Source organism: Leptonychotes weddellii, chromosome 5, assembly GCF_054177405.1.
Source record: "Leptonychotes weddellii isolate Sample4059 chromosome 5, ASM5417740v2, whole genome shotgun sequence".
In the NCBI taxonomy this organism is placed as follows: Eukaryota; Metazoa; Chordata; class Mammalia; order Carnivora; family Phocidae; genus Leptonychotes; species Leptonychotes weddellii.
In genome coordinates this window covers 139,351,179-139,374,119 of record NC_138373.1, presented here as the reverse complement: position 1 = coordinate 139,374,119, position 22,941 = coordinate 139,351,179, and the positions used below count along the sequence as shown (strand labels likewise).

At 42.1% G+C, this 22,941-nt stretch overlaps 1 protein-coding gene and 1 pseudogene across 6 annotated transcripts in view; both read left to right on the top strand.

The window, feature by feature from the left end:
* LOC145721876 (uncharacterized) overlaps positions 1-22,941 on the top strand; it is a 201,582-nt gene that overhangs the window by 27,203 nt on the left and 151,438 nt on the right. The window contains exons 1-2 of one of the 6 annotated variants that reach the window (XR_014145869.1): positions 4,862-5,031; positions 7,594-7,720. The exons of 2 other annotated variants lie outside the window; for them this stretch is intronic. Coding sequence is in view for 1 of the 4 variants with exons in the window: in XM_081822252.1 (XP_081678378.1) it covers positions 14,729-14,753 (25 nt within the window). In the remaining 3 variants the exon portion in view is untranslated. Of the gene's footprint in view, positions 1-4,861; positions 5,032-7,593; positions 7,721-13,526; positions 14,754-21,508; positions 21,613-22,941 lie in introns of those variants that run through there. 3 more of the 6 variants (XR_014145867.1, XM_081822252.1, XR_014145868.1) reach the window with 3 other exon arrangements.
* Positions 17,131-21,289, top strand: LOC102750287 (proliferation-associated protein 2G4 pseudogene; annotated as a pseudogene).

Sequence of the window (22,941 nt, the reverse complement as noted above, 5' to 3'; positions counted from 1 at the left end):
TTGTACACGCTAATGGAAAGGCAAGGAAGAATGGAAAAGGATTTACTTTCTCCCAGTGACAAATCAAGCCAAGCTAGTACAGCCAAGAAGCACAAAGGAAAACAGACAGGGTACAGGAAAGTTTTGGTTCAACCTTCTGGCACTTTCTCATCCCCTTCACCTTGTTTTATTTTTCTCTGTAGCAATCTGCACCTTTGAATATACTTAATTTGCATATATTATGTTAATGATCTGTTTTGCCCCACTTGAATTGAAGCTCCAGGGGGACAGGGACTGATTGAGTGGGCACTAAAAGCCATTTGTTCAGTGAATTAAAAATTGGAGGAGTGTATAGAAAAACAAGTTTGGGAGACTGCAAAGTGGGTAGAGGAGCAAGAATCTAGGGCATAGGTGTTACTGAGAAGGAGAAGGACCCTATAAAGAGAATGTCTTTAATAAGATCCAGGGTCTGGAGTGGGGAACATCTTTCCCATATTTATTTTCCAAATACACATATATATGTATTTTTTGCTTTCAGCAAGCCTTATTACAAAAGCTACATTAAACAGCCTTCACAATTTGACATTCTCCTTAAGTAACAATGCGTTTCTCAGAACAAAAGGATGGTGATATGATCACTGTAATATTTTGGAAGTTAGGACACCTCAAATCTCTGCCTCTTCTGCTGAGCTCTGTACTCCCTGGAAGGCATTGAGCACATGGTGACCCTCCTGTCATGTCATCTCATCTTATCCTTTTTCTTTCTTTTTTTTCTTTCTAAAACCATAAGACCTACTAGGGTACAAGCTTAGCAATTTAAGTAGCTTTTTGTTGGCAAGTAAACAAATACTTCAAGTTCATAACAGGTGCACAAGTCCACTTTGGGAGAAATGCATTATGGGCTCAGGTGCGTCCTAAGAGCTCTTATAATCACATTTGTTCATCTGTTCATGTGGTGTACACCTGTACACATTTGGCATGGGCTTGGGTACAGTGTAGGAGAGACCCTGGTTCAAAGCAAACTTCCAGTCTTTGTTCAGTTCTCTGTTGCAGATTGTGTTCCTCTCAATCCATAAAAAGATAGGATTCTTAGCATATCTAGAAGCTGCCATTGCCCTTTGGTAGAAGTATTAAACACAAAAGCAAAGAAATCAGCATGGATCAAAGAGCACCAGATCTAATTTGTAAGCACTTTAAAGTAAGCAGCAAAAAAATGGATAAAGGTCTTCAGAGTTTTGTATTAAAAAGCCACACAGATTTCACAGACTAGGTTATAATCTGAGGGAATGAATTGTCTTATGTATATTATATTAGTCTCTCTCTCAAGAATTGTATTAAGATGTTTTGACTTGCCTTTGAGGCCTTCCAAAAGTTCAATTCTGTATATTTCTATGACGTATACATTAAAAAAGATCTGATGGTCACATGTATGGAAGAAGGAAAAAATATACTGAAAGCCAAAGACTATTTCAAGGCTAAAGATAATTTCTTGACTTTTCAAAATGTTTAGCAGAAGGTCTGTTAGCATAGACAGTGTTGAAAGACTTGGGTTTTCATTCTTATTTTTTTGGCATAAACATGATGCTCTTATATTACGTGTGGGGTTGCAAAGTATTGTGCTTTACAGACATAAAATTGTGAACTCAAAGATATGTATATATGGACTTCAGTTTTGGCCTTCACTGCAAGAATAAAGAATGTGGTGTCTCCAGAGCAGAGCTCCCTTCCCTTCCTGGAAAGACAAGAAGGATTTTTCCAGTGAGTGACCTTGAAGGTATATCCTGAGCTGTTCCCCTTGGGTGCTGTAAAGGTTTGACTCAGCAGGCCTGGGATGTTCAAACCCTGTACTTTCCAAAGAAAGGTCTGACCCTTGACTGTCTCCTGAGAGATAACCTCTAAGACTTTGGAATATTCTACTTGACAAGAGTGTCTTTGTTTACCTGTAGCCTTGAACTACACCAGTGTGATTTATGGTGAGCGTCTTGGACCATGTGATATCAGTTTGACCTCTGGTGGTCCCGGAAGCTGAGTAATGAGGGTCAGCCACAAGGGTCCTTCATGCCTACGTGACTCCCCATAAAAGCCTGGACTCTAAAGCTTGGTGAACTTCTCTGCTTAGCAATGCTCTATGTGTGTTGTCACATATTGTTTCTGGGAGAATGAAGTGCTGTCTGTGTAACTCCACTGGGAGAGGACAACTGGGAGTTTGTGCCTGATTTTAATCTGTATCCTTTCACTGTAGTTAACCATATAGTGGGCATAACAGTTTTTCTGAATTCTATGAGTCCTTCTAGTGAACTGTTGAACCTGAGAGTGGTTCTGGGGACCCTGGGCAACACCCTCTTTCCAGTGAGAAGGGCTGTCCTTGTGTTCATGTTTGCAGCCTCTGTTCCTAACGACTATCAACAGCTAGTACCTACACAGATTATTTGGCAATCAAACTTGGGCAGTTTGGCCCTGCTCACAAGGCTATTCTTATGCTAGCCCCTTCAAAAGGGAGAACAACAGAAGCCTAATGTCCCTCTTTTAGAGCAAGGCCTCACAGCGAATGTAAGTGAGTTACAGACCAAGCAAGCCTTTCTGAGAGATGCTGAAAGACTGGGAGAGAATCACTGACCTATCGCCTTACATAGTCTGTCCCTGTGATCCTTCACGCAGCCTCCCAAAAGGTGGCAGCTTTCAAAAAGTCATTAATCTGCCACAAGGAGGAGAAATGCACGTCTCTCTTTGTGACCTGTGTATCATGTTTTTGTAGGGAGGTGTCAATCATTATCGAGTTCATTAAAATCACCCTCAAAACAATGTTGATTTTCTTCACCATTCTCTCCACAAACTTGCATTAAACGTACACTCTGATGCCAAGGAATTTAATATATCTGTCTCTGTCTTTTGGAGAGGGAGGACAGATATATTAAAAACAAATAGCAGGGCTGACAAAGCTTCACAGGTGACACTACCACATAGCCACCATTGAGAGCCATAGTCCCAATCATAGGCATATGCCAACCCTAGTTCTGAAGTATGGTAGGCTGGTAGGGTAGTGAGGTGGAGCCATCTCACTGGAGTAGGGACAGAGGAGCTTGGAGAAGAAAGGGACAGGTCTAGAAAGGCTATAAAGGCAAGCTCTAATGAGTTTGGTCTTCATATGCAGGTTTAGGGGTTTTCAATGGCCTCGGGATTCTGCCCTCAACTCAACTCTTTATTCCAGGTGCAAAAGCTTGCTGGTCGTACAGCCCAGGACAGCCCATCTCCCTTGCCAGTTCTTCTGCATTGTTTTCTCTTTCTTATGCTCTGTTCTCTCAAACTCAGCTCAAATTCAGTCCTGTCCAGGAATGTGTTTGGCCTGACTAAATGTGGTTATTCCAAAGGCTCCTCGGTAATTCTGTGCTCTCTTCACTCCAGAGTTAACCTCAATTTTTGTAATAGATATGCTGATGAAGGTGGTCTGTGGTGTCAGTTTTGGTATAATGGCTCTCTGCTTTTCTGTACACTTTCAACATAAAATTGTACATATGTTTCTCTGGAAAACTTTTTAGTATCCAAATCCAATCTAATCACATTTACAAACTCAGTAACCTTTTTTAAAATCATATCTAAAAGTTATTTGAGTCAAGTTTTTCCTGATGAAATAATAATGCAAAAATAAGTCTTAATATAAATGCAAAACAGCTGAGGTTATTTTTAAAATTACAGTAACTTAAAGGCTTAAAGAAAAAAAATTACAGCAGTAGCTTATCTGAACAGAGCTCATTGATATTAAAAAAAAATCCCAAATGGTTTCTGAAACCTGTAGGTGAAATGCATGTCCCTCTGGACGCACAGATCTTTTTTATTTCCCCTAGAATTTTGTAGGCATGGCTGGTTTTTGAAAATGAACAGGAGATGCAGACTGAGGGAAGAGGCTGCACTAAAGCAAAAGCAAAGACAAGGATTCAGAACATATCAGTAAATGAACAATTGGTAAACCCCTGTGTTGCCATTTTCTTCTCTGCTTTATCCTCATATTTTGACACAGTTAATAAGGGGAAGAGCTGGGACTCCAGCAGTTCTAGCTCCATATTCTTGGCTCTTTCCAATTGACCACAACTGCCCTGAGCCGTGTCATTAATCTTGGAAAATTTTCTTCCCTATAGGGCAGATTACTCGATCTCACTGTCATAGCAGATACTGCTAAACCAACACAGCAAAAACAGAACTTGTCCTGTCTCTTTGCCCCCAGACTTGCTCCTGTTTCATGACCTGTTTACTAGCCTTGTCATCAACTCAGATTCTCAACATACTTCAGCTCCCACTTGATTCTTCTCTCTTCCAACTCTGACAGCTATTCATTCTTGTCGATTCTGCTCTGAATGCCTCTGAATCCCTTCCCTTCTTGCCTTCCCTGCTGCTGCCACCTTATTATAAGTCCTCATTACTATTACTATTATTTATTACTTGTACAACTGCAATAGCTCCTAACTGGTCTCCTAGCTTCCAGTTCCTTTCTTTCTTCCTGTCTCTTCTTTATGGTGGAGAGACTGTGCTTCTGTTCTTCTTAGGCCTGGAATCCCTTTCCTCGTCTGTGCTTCGAAAAATTCTATTCATCCTAGGAAAACAGTCCCACATACCCTTTCTTCTTTCCGCACTGGTAGTTTGATTGCATCAATGACCCTAATCAAAAGGCCTCCCTGTGTCTATGTCTTTTGTTCTGTTAGTTGATGATTTCTTCCCAAATTGACACTGGGCTTGATGTTCATGTGACTTGCTTTGGCCAATGGGACGGTAACAAACTTGTCTCAAGCAGAGGCTTAAAAAAAAAAAAAGAAAAGAAAAGCATGGGTCAGTTTCTGCTTTCTTTCCCCCCTGATCCTCTGCATTTTTTTCTGAGGACATGTCAAGGGAATCCTACTAGAAAGTGAGACACGTGAAACAGAACCAAGTCAGCCTAGGTTGCTGCAGCCAAGGCTATCCTGGACTAAATAGCCAACATCTGACCACAGATGCATAATTGAGCCAGGCTGAGATCAGCCGAATCATCCAGCTGAACTTTAGACGTCTGAGCAATTATCAACGGTTGGTGTTTTGAGTCTAAGTTTGGGGGTGCTTTGTTATGCATCAGTAGCTAATTAATATATCCACTTTGGCTTTTTTTCTGAAATACTTCCATACTGTACATATTGTTATTTTAGCATTTATTATGTCTGACTCCTGTTGGACTGGGTCCTTTACGTCAGGGGCCACATTTTTATAACCCCAGTATCTAGCACATAACCTAGCACACAGTAGGTACTCAATAAATATTTATTTAATAAATTAAGGAATGTACTTGTACAGCAACTTATCCCTCCCCAATCTTTTACAAAACAACTGAGCCAAAATGTCTTTTCTTTTTTTTTCTGGCCATTCTTTCAGATTTAGCAAGAATATCTGTTTCAGTCAAGTCCTTGCTTAAGTTATGAAAGAAAAGGCTTACTCTGTAAGTGCTTGGATATTAGTGTTTGTTTTTTTACAAATTTATTTCTTTTACGCCTTGAATTTGGATAAGGCTTCTGTCCAAGAGAAGAAGCAGTCGGTCACTTCAGCTCCAATTCATGGCTTATGACACCCAAGGGGAGGACATGTGCTGGGTCTTAGATTTGGGAGGGTGCCCTGCAAGGTAGGGAAAATATAGGGCTTTGGAGAAAAGAAGGGAGATGGGAGCCTGTGAGCAATGTCTACACAGTCTTCCTTTCCCCTTCACCATAGACAATGGTAAAATATGTATGGACTTTTAATTTAACATCTTTTCCCTTTTGGCAAACTCAAATCAAATTTCGTAGAGAATACAAGTAACACTGGTTGTTGTTTCCATGCAGAGAGGTGAAAATGACTAAATACTTTTGAATTTTTTTCAGTGTGTTTGTGCATATATTTTACAATCTATGAATCTTTTATAAAGAGCCTTGAGATAACACAGTGAATTTGCCTTTCTTATTTAAAATTTAAGCTGTAAAATATCTAAATTATACTTGTACATTAAATGCCAGTCATTGATTTCCCAACCAATAGGCTACGTATATGTCTATTCATATTCATATATCTAATATACAGTTGGCCCTTGAACAACATGGGTTTGAGCTATGCGGGTCCACGTATACACATAGATTTTTTGGAGGCAAATACAGTATAGTACTGTAAATGTATTTTCTCTTCCTTAAGACTTTCTTAGTGGGGCACCTGGGTGGCTCAATCAGTTAAGCATCTGCCTTTGGCTCAGGTCATGATCCTGGGGTCCTGGGATTAAGCCCTGCCTCAGGCTCCCTGCTCAGCAAGGAGTCTACTTCTCCTTCTCCCTCTGCCCCTCCCCGCTCATTCTCGCTCTTTCAAATAAATACATAAAATCTCAAAAAAAGGATTTTTTAGTAACATTTTTTTTCTCTAGCTTACCTTATTTTAAGAATACAGTATATAACACGTAAAACATATAAAATATGTGTTAACCGACTGTTTATGTACCTGTAAGGCTTCCAATCAACAGTAGGGTATTAGTAATTAAGCTTGGGTGGGGGGCAAAGTTATATGTGGATTTTCAGCTGTGCGTGGGATCAATACCCCTAACCCCCACTTTGTTCATGGGTCAGCTGTATACACTATATAATTTTGGGGTCCATTCTCTCAATCTCTATCCATCCCCTCAAGCCCACAACCTGCCTGGTAGAGCATTGTATGCACAGTAGACATTTAGAAAATTTGCCATTTCTTAGCCAACCCCACTTTCTGTCCTGTTGAGCTTTCTGAAACATTAGACACTCCTATCTCCAATCTCCTTGGTACCAGAATTGGCACAATATTTCTACACATCTACACTTGGACAATGAGTAATGGCATCATCTAGGGAAGAACAAGTAGCAGATTCAAGACCTTCATTTCTTTTCAGCCTTTTATGCCAAGGCTAATTGCTTGTTTAAGTAAATGCATCTGACTTAAATAACAATTGAAGACGTTTTGGGATAGTTTGAGTATTGAATTTCACATGCAGTGACCAAGGCTAAGAAAATTCAGGTTAATGTCCTGAAAACTTTTAATCAATATGGAGGCTTTTCCTTACAGAAAGAAATTGGCCTTGGCAATGGACAGAATCAAGGGTCAGAAGTTGAAATACCCTTGGTCAGACAGGTAATAGAAATGAGTTAAGTAGGTGGGGATTGTGATGAATTGGGACTGCTGTGACTGTTATAATGGGAAAGCAGGCCCAGGGTGGCCAGGTCATCCAATTTTTAAAGCCAATCCAAAAATTCAAATTCTATTTAAATGTGATATTTGAGTTTTTTTTTTTTTTAAAGATTTTTATTTATTTATTTGAGACAGAGAGAATGAGAGACGGAGAGCATGAGAGGGAGGAGGGTCAGAGGGAGAAGCAGACTCCCTGCCGAGCAGGGAGCCCGATGCGGGACTCGATCCCGGGACTCCAGGATCATGACCTGAGCCGAAGGCAGTCGCTTAACCAACTGAGCCACCCAGGCGCCCTGATATTTGAGTTTTAATTATTGAAAACTAATTCAGGAATATGGATTATTCTCATGGCTATCATTTTGCTTCCTCTAAGCTAACCAGAGACAGTTTATGGATTTTCCAATTGTTCTTTCCTCACCCTAGGAATTAACCATTATTCCGTTCTGACCTGTGACAGCTACATCACAGAGTGTAATGGGACATTACTGCGGGACACCTAAAGCTAAGTTCTGAGCAAGCATCATCTATCGAGCAGAAAATCTGTTCATATGTATGTCTTTGAATATATTTGTTTCCTGTTAAAGTAGTGCTTCCGGTAAAAGTGCTGTACCTTGCATTGGAAATGGCTGGGAAAACCCCTCCTTTTGCAAGTGGGGGGCTAATTATTTAGTGACATACCCTCTGCCTCAGTTGAGGTTGGCTATAGTCCAGGTAAAAGAATGCCACAGATCAGTGGCTTAACAGGACCTTGGGGAGTTATAGCAAGGGACAGTTCGGAGAATTCACAGCTTACCCCAAAGAAAATCCCTACTCGTATCTTTCATGGTAAATTGTGTCTAAAGGTTATTACATTCAAGGTGAACTTTACAGTATACATTTGTAGAGTGTTGTTCTTTACTTATTCACACTGATACAACAGATCAGTTGATAGACAACCATGGCCCTGTGTCCCCAGAATGCTCCTTTGTTTCTGTGGCCACCCTGTTCCTTGCCCTGGACTTCTCAGACCTCCCCGAAGATCCAGGCACTACAGTGTTAATACATGTCCCTGGACTGCAAAAGGCAGAGTCTGTTCTCTTTGCTAGTCAGTCCCCTAGCCATACCAACTTAAAATATCTTATTATTACTTTGGAACACTTGAACCAGAATGCCAGGATTCCCTAAAAAGCAACATAGTTTGGATGTTAGAATGTTTTATTCTTACTGCTTTCCTTCTAGTAGCCACGGGCCCTAGTGGGAAGCCTGAGATGAGTGGCAACAAACAGCTCAAGGAACATAACACATATTTTACTGAAAGCCAGAGGTCCTTTGTTCTAATCCCAATATGTAGTGGATGCCCTGAAGCATATTTCCTCTTACATTTTTCTATTATTGGAAAATTTTGACTGGCTAATTTTAAAACATAGATTTTTTCCCCCCTGCAAATATGCAGGTTCCACACACATACTCTGCAGTAGCTGAGAAACAGTTGGAGAATTCCCCATGTTCAGTGACCTCAAAGTCACACTTCAAGCTGTGCTGTGGTCTCTTGCTAGTACAATAAAACATATATGAGTTGTGACTGGCTGCAGAGTCAGGAGCGGGTATTTTAGGGTTTAATCATCTGGCTCCATTAATTTTGGTGGTTGCTGTACATCTTTCTATTTTTGTCTCCAGTTAGAACTGTCAGGAGAGGAAGGAGTCAACCAGATTTCTGCAAAGGCTTTTGTAAAAATGTCATTTGCCAAATCAGATGTCCAAGACAGTGCTCACACTTTCACCAGTCTCCACACCTGTCACAGGCCTTCCCATAAATGACTACCCAAGAGCCTGGGCAGAGAGCAAAGATGAAGCAGGGAGCCAGAGAGAAAGTAATGAGGAAACAGCTTGGCTTTCACAAACAAGCCTTTCCCCTAATTGCTCCCTCCTGTCACAGCCCCCATGGCAGCAGCGGCAGCCTCTGACCTCGGCTGCCGTGGTCTCCCCGGGTGATGGGCAGCCATGCATGAGCAGAGAGAGGAGCAGGACCACAGACCTGGAGAACATACCTCCTTCTGATAAACATCAAAATCACATACTGTAGTTTTGAGATTGTTAGGGGCTGAATTGTGTCTCCTCCCCCAATTCATGGTGAAATCCTAACCCCCCAGTGCCTGAGAATGTGACCTTGTTGGGAAATAGGGGCATTGCAGGTGTAATTAGTTAAGTAAACATGAGGTCATGCTGGAGTAGGGTGGGCCTTTGATCCAAATGACTGGCGTCCTTATTCAAAGAGGAGATTTGGACCCAGATGCACAAAGGCAGCATGTCATATGACGACGGAGCCTGAGACAGGAGTGATGGGTCTATAAGCCTAGGAACAGCAAGGATTGCAGCAAACCACCAGAATTTAAGGAGAGACAAGGAAAGATTCTCCCCTGCAGGTTTCAGAGGGAACGTGGCCCCGAGGGCACCTTGATTTCAGACTTCTAGCCTCCAGAACTGCGATATAATAAATTCCTGTTGCGTTAAGCCACCCGCTTTGTTTTGACAGCCCCGGGACACTAATACAGAGACCAGGCCTCAACTGCCATGTCAAGAGGCAGAGTTTTGAATTTAAGTGCCTGTTAGAGTGCTCTACATATCTGACTTTGGGGGAATAACATCTGTGGGCTCACTGTGATGTTGATATTTTCCTACTTGGCGAACTTACATTGGAGGGGCATGAACACTCAGATTGAGAACGTGAACTCTGTTGTCATCCATGAGCTCAGTTACTTAGGGCCTGTGTGATCTTTGGAGTTAATCTCTTTACTTTTTAGGTTCCTCATCTGTAAAATGGGGTAATAATAGTATCTTCCTCACTTGATATAATCCATAAGGATTTAGTGAGGTAAAGCATTAATCCATGTTCATTTAGCAACTATTTATTGAGTCATGGCATGTGCTGCATTTACAATTAAGTAGGGAAAAATAAACAAGAAAAAAGACAACTAAGATAATTCGGACAAAGACTTGGGAAGAGATCAATAGGGTCTTGAAAAAAAAGTGTAAATGGTGGTGATCACTGGAGGGGGGGACGCACTTTAGATAAGAAATCCAAGGACTGCTTCTGTGAAGAGGTGAAATTTGAGCTGACACCGAAAGGATGAATAAGTGTTAGTGAGGTGAAAAGCTGGGGAAAGAGGGAGGAGGCTATGCAAGGCCCTGAAGTAGAAAGAACATGGCATATTCGAAATGTCTGTTCGGGTAAGGAGTAGATGGCTATAGTAGTTTTCTATTGCTGCCATAACAAATCACCACAAATTTAGCAGCCTAGAACAACATCTGTTTATTATTTCACAGTTTCTGGGGGTCAGAAGCTGAATTCTCTGCTAAGAGTTTGTCAAGGCAGAAATCAAGATAGCAGTCAAGGGTCTGAGGCTCAGGATCCTCATTGGTGGTTGGCACTTCTTTTTCACATTACCCATGTGGCTCTTTGCATTTTCAAGCTGGCAACAGCAGATTAAGTCCTTCTCAGGTTTTGGTCTGCCTGCCTTGCTTGCCTCTGCTTTAACGGCTCATGTGATTTTATTGGACCCACCTGGATAATCCATGCTACTCTCCCTATTTTAGAGTCCATTGTTTAGCCCCTTAAACATATTCACTGTAACATATTCACGGGCGTGATACCTCATCAGATTCACAGTCTTGGGGATTGGGGTGTGGAGTCTTCTCACCCGCTGTAATTCGCCTACCACATTCTATGACTGTGGAGAGGAATCTGATGATGCAGGACCTTATGAATCATGGTGAAGATTTTGAAATCTAATTTAATGGCAATAATTATAATAATTATTATCATGTAACTACTATGTATAGCATCTATTTATTAGCACTGAGCACTTTGCCAAACATTACAAAACATTATCTCATTGGATCCTCCTAATAGCCTTTTCAGAAAAGTACCACTATACTCAATTTACAGATGAGGAAATTGAGGCTCAAGTGATTTGAGACTATAACTCCTGGTGAATCCCTACTTAAACCCAGATCTGTCTAGTTCCAAATTCCATTATCATTTTTATTTTAAATCCTCCTTATTTAGACATGCGTTTAAGATATATAGGTATTAAAGAGGGCATGTACTGAATGGAGCACTGGGTGTTATACGCAAACAATGAATCATGGAACACTACATCAAAAACTAATGATGTAATATATGGTGGTTAACATACCATAATAAAAGAAAAAAAAGAAAAAAGATATTTTTAGAGGTTTCAATAGGGACTTTTCTGTTCTTCTGGGTAAAAGCATAATTGCATCTAACTACATGTTTTTCTGTTTGAGTCTCTTAACCATGCCTAGGGGAACCCTAGTGATTCCAATCATTACATCGTAGCCCAGGACTAGAGCAGATTTGGCATCTTATGTATGAAAAAGTCTTAAAGAATCTCCGGAGCTCCAAGAATCAAAGCTTGTTCAAGTTTTGATATACTTTTCTCAATACTCAGTTTGTGGACTTTTCATTTTCATGGGCCCAGTAGGGGTCTGAATACTATCTCCTGCTTTGCCTTTGGAAATACCTTGATTTTTGTTGAGGGCATTGGACTTGGAAATTTTTCAATGTAGGAAGGACACATTATAAGGCAGTAAGGCAGTGTTCAATCATGGGGCCATGGCATCCACATTCTAATCTTTAAGAATCTCATTAATTATCTGTATTTTGATGACAGTTAGAAACCTGGTCATTTTCATGAATTTTCCTAACAGCTAGACAGAATCTTGCAGTCCTGGGGATTATAGGGGAGCACATTTTTACTTGAGGCTGAAGAATATGCCTTGCTCTTATCCCACTGGCTTCCCTATTCACCTCTTGGTCCACCTTGCCAAGGATAAAGTTCTAGAGGTCTGACTCCATGCTGGGGATAAGAGGTGACTAGTCACATATTAGTTCTTACTCCCCATCAGCTGTCTACATACAGTGGTCCCTTGTGTTTAAGGGTCTGGTAGACAGGAGATGCAGAGGACTAGAGTTGTGGAGCCCACCTCCAGGCGGTAGTCAAAGCCATTCCAAGGGCCTGGGGGGAAGATGGACTGTTCTTCTCTAGGTAAGCAGGTGTAAATGTTGCAGGAGTAGAGGCAGTCAGGGAAGGTATGTCCCACTGATTGGAGCTGTGTCCTGGGAGATTGCCCGGCGGGCCTATTTTTGCAGAAATGGTCCAGTCCCAGTTCCCAGGTGCCTGCTGATTCAGGGCAATTCATCATTAGTTAATATTTCAGTGCCTATCGAGCGCTGCTTCCCTGTGCTCTCTGTAGCTCCAGAAATGCTTGCTTGGGGATGTGCGGCTAGGACCCAGAACTCCAGGAGAGAATAAGAAACACACGTGCATTCCCATTGCCAAAAACCACTTCTTTGCAGCTGCAGAAGAGAAACAGATATCAACACATTTAAGCCATACAGAAGGGGGAAGAATTCCACCCCAAATGAAACTTTGTTTGCCAAGTTTCTCGCTAGTCTTTCCTATACGGGGGGTAGGAAACATTCCCAGAAGAGGATGGCAAGTGAAGTTATGACAAACTTAACCGACTGAGCCACCCAGGTGCCCAAAGTTACGACAAACTTAAAAAAGGCAGTTTGCAAGGGAACGTGATCTTCAACAAATGAAAAAGTGTAAATGGTAATATTCCAGCAAATTAGCTCCTAGAGAAACCCTTAGGCAGAACTGTAAGCCACTATAATTAAGGATTCGGAAAATATCAGTATTTAATTAGAACCTCTTTTCTTGGTGAAATGCTGTTGTGTTGCTCTAACTTCAGGTGTAAGCAACTAAACATACCCATTTCGAAAACATGTTTTGTTGCAAGCCTAGAATCAATGCTAATGTTAATTTGCTTATCTTGTGGCTTCCTCGCCTGCTTTTTGTTTTGTTTTGTCTTATTTGTTTCCGATTAGAGCTGAATTTTAAGAGCATTTTATCTTTAATTCCTGAATACAGCCATCTCCAGTTCCCAGGCTGTTACAGGTATTTATTCACACACACTGGGGAACATCCCATAAACCTACCAACTCCTCTGTAATCTAATAAACACGGTTCCTCTAATATTTAATGCATATTTCTGGCAGTTGTTTTAGACAAGGAGTTTTCAAATCCATTCCCAATGTAATCAAATATCTTGACAATAGCAAAATGTTTCAGCTTTATCCCTTAACAACATTATAGAAATTGGCTTGTGCCACATGAAATGCCGATTAAAACACACACACACGCACGCATGCACACACGGAATACCTGGTGCCTGACTCACGATCAGTCTTAGGCCCCATTCTTTGCACCTGGAAAATTCCAGACAACAGATAAACCTTTATTCCTTTGCCTATATAGGGACGCGTGTAACTCAAAATGTTTTCCCGCCGTGATGGAGAAGATGAAGCATTATCAAGACTAACGCTACAATTTAACGCTTCAGAGGAACGAGTGTATATCATCACTCCCTCCGTAGCCAAGCACACTAATTAATATTTATTGCACCTGTCAAGCCAGGAGCCCCAGCCAATCCATTCCTGTGGCAGTTCAATGGGAGACTGGACACCGTATTTCTCCTTGGCAGACACGTTTGGGTCATCAGCAAAGACAAAAGCCCCTCACCCCAGCGAGACGTCCTAAACGCTGGCTTTTCTCTTGCAAGATTAAACCATTAATTCTGTTCCTGTTAATTTTTCTCCTTGTTGGAGATTGCTGTAAAAAAGGAAGTGAGGGGAGGATGGAGAAAGGATGAGAAGCAGCTGCACGTTCAGGATCAGCTGTCGAACGTATTTATTAGAACAAGGGCTTTTGGAACCCATGACCTTTGCTTTGTATCAGACATCCCTTAAAGGTTACAGACATGTTGGGAGAGAGATGGCTATAAATCCTCCTGAAGTTTAATCAAAAGCGGCTGACGACCCAGCAGTAAACATGTTATTAAAACTCTTTGGCTTCAAACTTGGTTCAGCATTGTCAATACACCTCCATCATCAACAGGTAGCTGGCAGTGGAATTAATTAAGCTAGGGTAAAATAATAAATGAATTCTCATATTGCACCTACATCAAGGAATTTGGCACTCGGCACAGAGAAGTTTCTATCAAGGCTGTGAATCATTCTGTAGCACATCTGAGTAAACCCAGCACGGCTGTGGAACGAAGTTTTCTCAAAAATTTAATTAGGAGAACATGTAAACCGTACTGGAGAAAAGTAGGGCACCAAATGCTGCTTTATTTATTTTATTTTACTTTTTTGCTAATTCTATCAGGAGCACCTCTGTCATTAGAACCACATGACCCAGACTGTCAAGCTCTTGATTAACAGGAGGAATACCCATGAACTGATCACCGAAGATTATCTGGGCCATTAAATTTTCCCTTTGACATAACTACTCTTCCCTTGAGGATGACAATATATTTTTTTTAATTTTTAATTTTTTTAAAGATTTCATTTATTTATTTGAGTGGGAGAGCGTGAGAGAGCGAGCACGAGCAGGGGGAGTGGCAGAAGGAGAAGCAGACGTCCCGCTGAGCCGGAAGCCTGAAGAGAGGCTCCATCCCCAGATCCTGGGATCATGACCTGAGCCGAAGGCAGATGCTTAACCGACTGAGCCACCCAGGTACGCCGAGGATGACAATATTAACACTGATGATAACAAAGCAAGAAGAGCAATAATAAAAGAGCTAGCAGATTCTGAGCTGGTATGATGCCCCAGGGACTAAATGCTTTACATACATTATCTCATTTAATTCTTACAACCCTTGGAGGCAGGAGTTATTAGGTCCATTATAAACAGATGAGGAATGGAGGTATAGAGGATGCTTGTAACCAATATCACTCAGGTATAGTCTGTTACACTCCAAAGCTGTTCTCCTGACTATTGCCTTGTCTCTAGGATGGAGGCTACTTCAGAGGGCGGTGGGGTAGTATGAGAAGAATTCATTTACATGGGAGAGCCACACCTCTGCAACCTCTCTAGTGCTGTCCCCTGGCTCCTGCTTGGGTCCATATTTCCCTGGGGCAGTGTTGTTCATGTCCTGATCTCTGATTTTGAGCTCCTTTCTCCCAAACTCTCCCCATCCAAACTTTCCCCAGGGTCCATGATGGCTTGCTGGTTACCTTCACTATATGTTACTCATTTGTGGTAAGGTCCATGCTTCTCTCATCAGTGCCTAATATGATTCTTTGGGAGCCTTCTATTCTCTTATTCCATTTCTCTTCTGACTAATCGATGGGCCTGGCATATACATCCAAATGCTGTCTGCAACATCATCGATTACTCCTCTCACAGTGCATTACGGCCGCACCAATAATGTTTCCCCAAAACCACCCTACAGTGTGTTTGTGGGTTTACCACTGCTAGAGACTTTGAAAGTCAATTTAGTGATTTCTAATTTTTTATTGGGGGCGTGGTTGTCAATGATGACTTATTTGGGGTTGGTAGTGACCAGGTTGAAGAGAGATTCTTAAAATCCCAGAGCCAAGAAGACTGTACAGACCACTGGGCTTTAGAAAGAGCCTTTCCACTCACTAGGCTGGCCAGTCACCTAATGCCTTAGCCTCAGATTCCTCACTGTAAGTTGGGGATATTTATTCCCCTTTCCATAGCGTTGTTAGAAAGATTAAATGAGATGACATATACAAAACCTTCAGCGCAGCATACGCGCTCATTATTATTAGATGTTTTGCATATAGTTTTCCAAGGGTCGTTTTCAAAGGGTGGTCCTCCAAACAGGAGCAGGGGTATTGCCTGGGAACATGTTAAAGTGTAAATGCCTGGGCCCACCCTAGACCTACTGAATCAGAACTTCTGGGTGTGGGTCCCAGTTATTGCATTTTAACAAGCCCTCATGTGATTGTGATGCTCTAATGTTTGGGGACCACCGGCCTACATTCCAAGGCTTCAACTTGGCAAGAGTTACATTTTGATGGCTGGACACCTGTTTTCCCCTTCCTCTCTTCCTCGTTTGGTTAATGATGACGGCCACTTGCTCACCATCTTTCTCCTCTTCGCTCTTGGTGTGGGGTAGAGGATTCAGCTGGCTTCCCTATTCAAAGTAAGATTTTGACTGGGAAACTTTGCTCCACTAGGGGCTCATCTGTCTTTCTAATAAATGTCTCCTGCTTCCCATGCTGTTCTAGTGGAAATCGTGGGACCCTCCAGGTAGGAGCTGATTCTATGCTCTGTGGATTGTCTGCCTCACTTTGTAGTCCTGATGATTATTCCTAATAATAATAATTACTGAAAGCTTTTCTTTGACTTGATTACTGCTTCATGCTGAAGAAAAAAAAAAACTCCCTTCAATTTTTTTTTTCCTTTTCTGAGGCCTGACAAATGACTATTACCATGTTAAATCATTCACCTGTGTAAAGCAAAGATTTTTATTTATGTCTCTGATGTTTGTTCTTTAGTATCTTTAGAAAAACATAGAATTTATATTAAATTGTAAATGGGGACTTTCACTCTAAACAAAGGTCGGCGGCTTTTCCCTTTTACTTGTTTGCCATACTTAATTCAACTCTGGAAGACTGGTACACGCATCATTTCCTCCTCATCTCTGTTTCACCGTTGAGTGAAGTGTTTTGAATTAATTCTGTTAAATTATTAATAGCTCACTACTGGAAAACATTCCAGCTCCAGAGTTTGTATTTCATCAAGCGCCGTGAAGTAATATGGTAGATTTCATGCACACGAATGAATATGCTTCTAGTAGTTAGGTGAAATTTTGGCTCTGGCCTACGCACAATGAATTCTCATGAAGATATAATTTAATAACAAAGTGGATATTTTAGTTTTCATTAAATCAGGGCAGTTTCCTGGGAATCAAATGATCAGAATTACAGAATGGGTTGGGTCATTCATTTATTTCATTGAAATGTGCTTGGCGCTGGCAGTATGGGGGACGAAAGGAGACACGGGCTTTGCCCCTAAGGACCTTATGGTCTAGTGAAGAAGACAATCAACGGATCACCAGAATAAATGTAAAATGACAACCATGGGAACTGTTATAAAAGAAGGGAAGAAGGTACGTGTGAGCATATGACAGAGAAGTTGACCTGGTCTTTCCTGGGAAGTGGTGTTTCCTCTGAGGTGAGGCAGGAGTATGATTATTTCAGGAAAAGGGGTAGGATGGTCATGGGAAAGGGTACTTCAGAGAGATGGAACAACATGTACAAATGTCCTGTGGCAGGAGGGAGCATAGCATCCAAGTGGGGCTAAGACAAGGTCAGTGTGGCTAGGAGTCAGGGAACAATGACGGCCCATCAAGGAGTTTAAAGCAGAGGAAGATGTAAATAGATTTAGGTTTTGGCAAGATCGCTCTGGTTGCAGTGTGGGGCGTGGGGTTGTCAGGAGACCAGAATGAATGTAGGCAGACTAGCCAGCAGGCTATTTCAGAAGAGATAGCACAAAAGGGCTGGATTGGGGTAGAAGTGGCAGAGATGGAGAGAAGGAGTGAATGTAAAGATAATGACAGGATGGTGATGGGCAATAGGTGATTCTCTGATTCTGGTGTGCATATGGGTACTGTTCAGCAAGTTAAGAGACCCCTGGAAGAAAACCAGTTTTGCCAGGGAGCTCATGTCTGCTTTTGGACTGTCGAGTGTGGTAAGCCAAGGGAGGGCAGGATATGTGGGTCTGGAGCTCAGAGGAAAGTCTGAAATAGTATATGTACATTTATATTTATCTGTATGTATGTGGTGATGCATCTATAGGCATGGATGAGACGATGGGGCATAGATTCCTACTTTAAGGAATAGGAAGGAATTCCTACTTTAAGGAATAGAAAGGAATACATTTAATGCTAAGTGGAGGAGAGGACGAGAAGGAATGGCCAGAGGCAGGGAAGGAAATGAGAGTGAGGTATCGCTGAAGCTGAGGAAAGGAAGTATTTCAAGAGAGCAGGAGTGGCCGACAGAGCCAAAGCATGCCAAGAGAAAAGGCCAGCAAAAACATCTACTGGATATGGAGAAACCCGTGGTTTGGTTTGTCTGACACTGGATCTTGGGAAAACAATGAGTGATGATAACATAACAGTGGTCCCTGAGAATAATTGCAATATGTACTGTTGAGGTTATGCATCTCTCCCTACCTGAACCCATCTCTGGCCCGAGAGGGAGGAGAACAGGGAAGAAGACCCCTGAGGTATGAAAGGTAGGGAAGCATATACAAAAGTAGGTTCCAGAGGCAGACGTCAAAGTTTACATTTTGACTCCAAACTACTGAGCTTGGCTGGATTTCTTTATCTCCCTAAATCTGTAAGATGAGCATAACTACCTTACAGGTACTTGTGAGGATTAAGCAGATATGGACCAAAAGCTTAGCAAGGTACCTAGCCCACAGTAAAGGGTAAAAACAATTGTTCGGGGGCGCCTGGGTGGCTCAGTCATTAAGTGTCTGCCTTCGGCTCAGGTCATGATCCCAGGGTCCTGGGATCAAGCCCTGCATCGGGCTCCCTGCTCGGCCAGGAGCCTGCTTCTCCCTCTCCCACTCCCTCTGCTTGTGTTCCCTCTCTAGCTGTCTCTCTCTCTCTGTGTCAAATAAATAAATAAAATCTTTAAAAAACAGAACAAAACAAAACAAAAAGCAATTGTTCGTTTAATAACTGAATGATGGATTTCAAACAGGGAATGAGGAAGCGATACGTATTTTAGCAACACGGCTATATCATCTATCATCTATCATCTGTCTATCATCTATTTAAATGGCTTCATAATTAGAAGAATATTTATCATCTATCTAAATGGCTTCATAATTGGAAGAATAACAATAACTAAATACAAAGAATGCTCATTTCTGTTACCATGGAAGGGGGTTTCTAATAGTGTACCATAGTCCTTTGCTCCAGGCCAGGTCATTTACCTTTTCAGTTAATGCTTTTCATGAGGATATAAAAACAATATTATGAAATGTATGGATGATAAGATGATATGAATGCAGAGTGACAGTAAATATAACCTGTGACAGAATAAAGGTTGAAAACAAAACAAAACAAATGGTCAGAATCAAATCAGACAGAAATTTAACAAATCAACTATTGAGTCTAATAAACCAACTGCACAAATTCAGGACAGTACAATTCATGTGGTTTTTTGTAAGAGATTTAGGTTTTGAATGGACAGTGAGTTCTATATAAGGCCATGATGGGAGACAGCTGCCCCCCAAAAGCTGTGTAGACACTGCTGTAATCAACGTAATTCAGTTTCTCTCTTCTTTTGGGGCCTCATCTAAACTACATTTCCCAACCTCCCTTGTGTCTGGTTTTTGCCAATGGAACACAGGAAAATGTGCTTCTCCTCTGGGCCAAGGCAGTTAAGAGCACTAAGTCTTCTCCCTAATTTCACTTTTCCCTTGACTTAGGGCTAGACCCAGTGGGGCACTCTGAGGACCTAAGAAGTGCCAAAGCCCGGGTCCGTGAAGGAATGTTGAGGAGAGCCCTTCCCCTGCCCTTACCTCCTGATCTGTAACTTCATGTCACCTAAGAAGTGAGAAAAAGCCCAAACTAGCCCGCGCGCTCGAGCTTCTCGCTCTCGCTCGCCCGCCCACTCCCTTGCTAACTCGCGCTTTCGCTCGCGCTCTCCTCGCGGATCGAAGGGGCTCTAGCCACAGCCTCTGGCTGGGAAGGGAGACAGAGGCGGTGGCTCAGGGGGAACGAGGCTGCAGTGGTGGTGGTGGGAAGGTGTTGGGCGAGGACGAGCAGCAGGAGCAAACTATCGCCAAGGACCTGGTCGTGACCAAGTATAAGATGGGGGGTGACATCGCCAACCAGGTACTTCGGTCTTTGGTGGAAGCATCCTGCTCAGGTGTGTGGGTACTGAGCCTGTGTGAGAAAGGTGATGCCATGATTATGGAAGAGACAGGGAAAATTTTCAAGAAAGAAAAAGAAATGAAGAAAGGTATTGCCTTTCCCACCAGCATTTCAGTAAATAATTGTGTATGTCACTTCTCTTCTTTGAAGAGCGACCAGGACTATATTCTCAAGGAAGGTGACTTGGTAAAAATTGACCTTGGGGTCCATTTGGATGGATTCATCACTAATGTGGCTCACACTTTCGTGGTTGATGTAGCTCAGGGGACCCAAGTAACAGGGCGGAAAGCAGATGTCATTAAGGCAGCTCATCTTTGTGCTGAAGCTGTCCTACGCCTGGTCAAACCTGGAAACCAGAACACACAAGTGACAGAAGCCTGGAACAAAGTTGCCCACTCGTTTAATTGCACACCAATAGGAGGTATGTTGTCCCATCAATTGAAGCAGCATGTCATCAATGGAGAGAAAACCATTATCCAGAATCCCACAGACGAGCAGAAGAAGGACCATGAAAAAGCTGAATTTGAGGTACATGAAGTATATGCTGTGGATGTTCTTGTCAGCTCAGGAGAGGGCAAGGCCAAGGATGCAGGGCAGAGAACCACCATTTACAAAATGAGACCCTTCTAAACAGTATGGCCTGAAAATGAAAATTTCGCGTGCCTTCTTCAGTGAGGTTGAAAGGCGTTTTGATGCCATGCCATTTACTTTAAGAGCATGTGACGATGAGAAGAAGGCCCGGATGGATGTGGTGGAGTATGCCAAACATAAACTGCTGCAGTCATTTAATGTTCTCTATGAGAAGGAGGGTGAATTTTTTGCCCAGTTTAAATTTACAGTCCTGCTCATGCCCAATGGCCCCATGCGGATAACCAGTGGTCCCTTTGAACCTGACCTCTACAAGTCTGAGATGGAGGTCCAGGATGCAGAGCTAAAGGCCCTCCTCCAGAGTTCTGCAAGTCAGAAAACGCAGAAAAAGAAAAAAAAAGAAGGCCTCCAAGACTGCAGAGAATGCCACCAGTGGGGAAACATTAAAGAGAATGAAGCTGGGGACTGAGGTGGGTCCCATCTCCCCAGCTTGCTGCTCCTGCCTCATCCCCCTCCCACCACACCCCAGGCTCTGTGAAGTGCAGTTCGTCTTCTCCACCCAGGACCGCCAACAGAGCAGGGTCTCCCTGCCCCCATCCCTGTCCCCATCCAACCCCTTCCAACAACAACCAGCTCCAACTGACTCTGGTCTTGGGAGGCCAGGCTTCCCAGCCACCGAAGACTACTTTAAATAGAAAAGAGAAATTGAATAATAAAATCAGGAGTCAAAAAAACAAAACAAAATAAAACAAAAAACCCAAACTATTATGGGTTAAGCCATGGAGATTTGGGGACTAGTACCACAATGACCACCATTATTTCTCACTAAAAAATCAACAACCACCAAAAATAGAAATGAAACAAAACCACTTTAGTTTTTCGTGATATTAATAGAAGTATGGTGTCCAGTTTAATGGGAAATGATATTCTGATAGAAATTGTCCAGGAAGATACTAATGACTTGACCAAGATTTTGTTTTCTATTAGTAGAGCTATAGACCACAGCCTGATTTTTAGGTTCTTGGCTTCACACAAGAAGACATGGACACGTTGGGAGAGATCTTGGCATACACTAAACATTCAGTAAGTATCTGTCAATGAATAAATATTAAAATGTATACGTTCAATGGTATGACCACAAGAGAGGTGGTAAATTGAATCCATGTCCTATTAAGGCTGAGATTATTCAGCCCGGAGAAAATGAGACAGGATCTGTAACACCAACTATTATAAGTACTATTTTGTAGAAGAAGTATTAGATCAGTTCTCTGGGAGCCCACCAGGTGGAACTGGAATTAATAGCTTGAAGTTAGACATTTCTGTTCATTGTATGATGATGGAACTTATGGAAGTCCCTCATCAGTCAGAGATGTTCAAAGAAGTAATCTCTAACAGCATTTGAAGTGTTTAAGCAAAGAGTGAGTGACCATCGGTTGGGGGATATTATGGAAGAAATTCAAGTACTGAATGGAATCCTGGATAAGATGCACCTTAAGACCTCTTATAACCTTAAGGTTCTATGTTCACATGGTTCTAAAATAAATTTCATCTAGAGATAGCGTCAACAAAAGCCACTGAACATAGAGACTCCTGTGGTGGGCCACACCTAAATTATCTACAGTGAGAGAAAAAGTCTTTTTCGTCTTTTAAATAGTAGTACTATTTTGTTCCTTGTAGAGCAGAGATGATGAATACTTTTCCCAACTGTCTTCTCCAGATTGCTAAATGTGGCTCTGCCTGATAATTTTTTAAATCTTTTTTTATATTATTATTATTATTTTTATTATGTTATGTTAATCACCATACATTACATCATTAGTTTTTTTTTTTTTAAAGATTTTATTTATTTATTTGAGACAGAATGAGAGAGAGAGAGAGCACATGAGAGGGGGGAGGGTCAGAGGGAGAAGCAGGCTCCCCGCCGAGCAGGGAGCCCGATGCGGGACTCGATCCCGGGACTCCAGGATCATGACCTGAGCTGAAGGCAGTCGCTTAACCGACTGAGCCACCCAGGCGCCCTACATCATTAGTTTTTGATGTAGCGTTCCGTGATTCATTGTTTGCGTATAACACCTAGTGCTCCATGCAGAATGTGCCCTCTTTAATACCCATCACCAGGCTAACTCATCCTCCCACCTCCCTCCCCCTAGAACCCTCAGTTTGTTTTTCAGAGTCCATCATCTCTCATGGTTCGTCTCCCCCTCCGATTTCCCCCCCCTTCATTCTTCCCCTCCTGCTATCTTCTTTTTCTTCTTCTTCTTTTTTTTTTTTTAACTTATAATGTATTATTTGTTTCAGAGGTACAGGTCTGTGATTCAACAGTCTTACACAATTCACAGTGCTCACCATAGCACATACCCTCCCCAATATCTATCACCCAGCCACCTCATCCTTCCCACCCCCCACCACTCC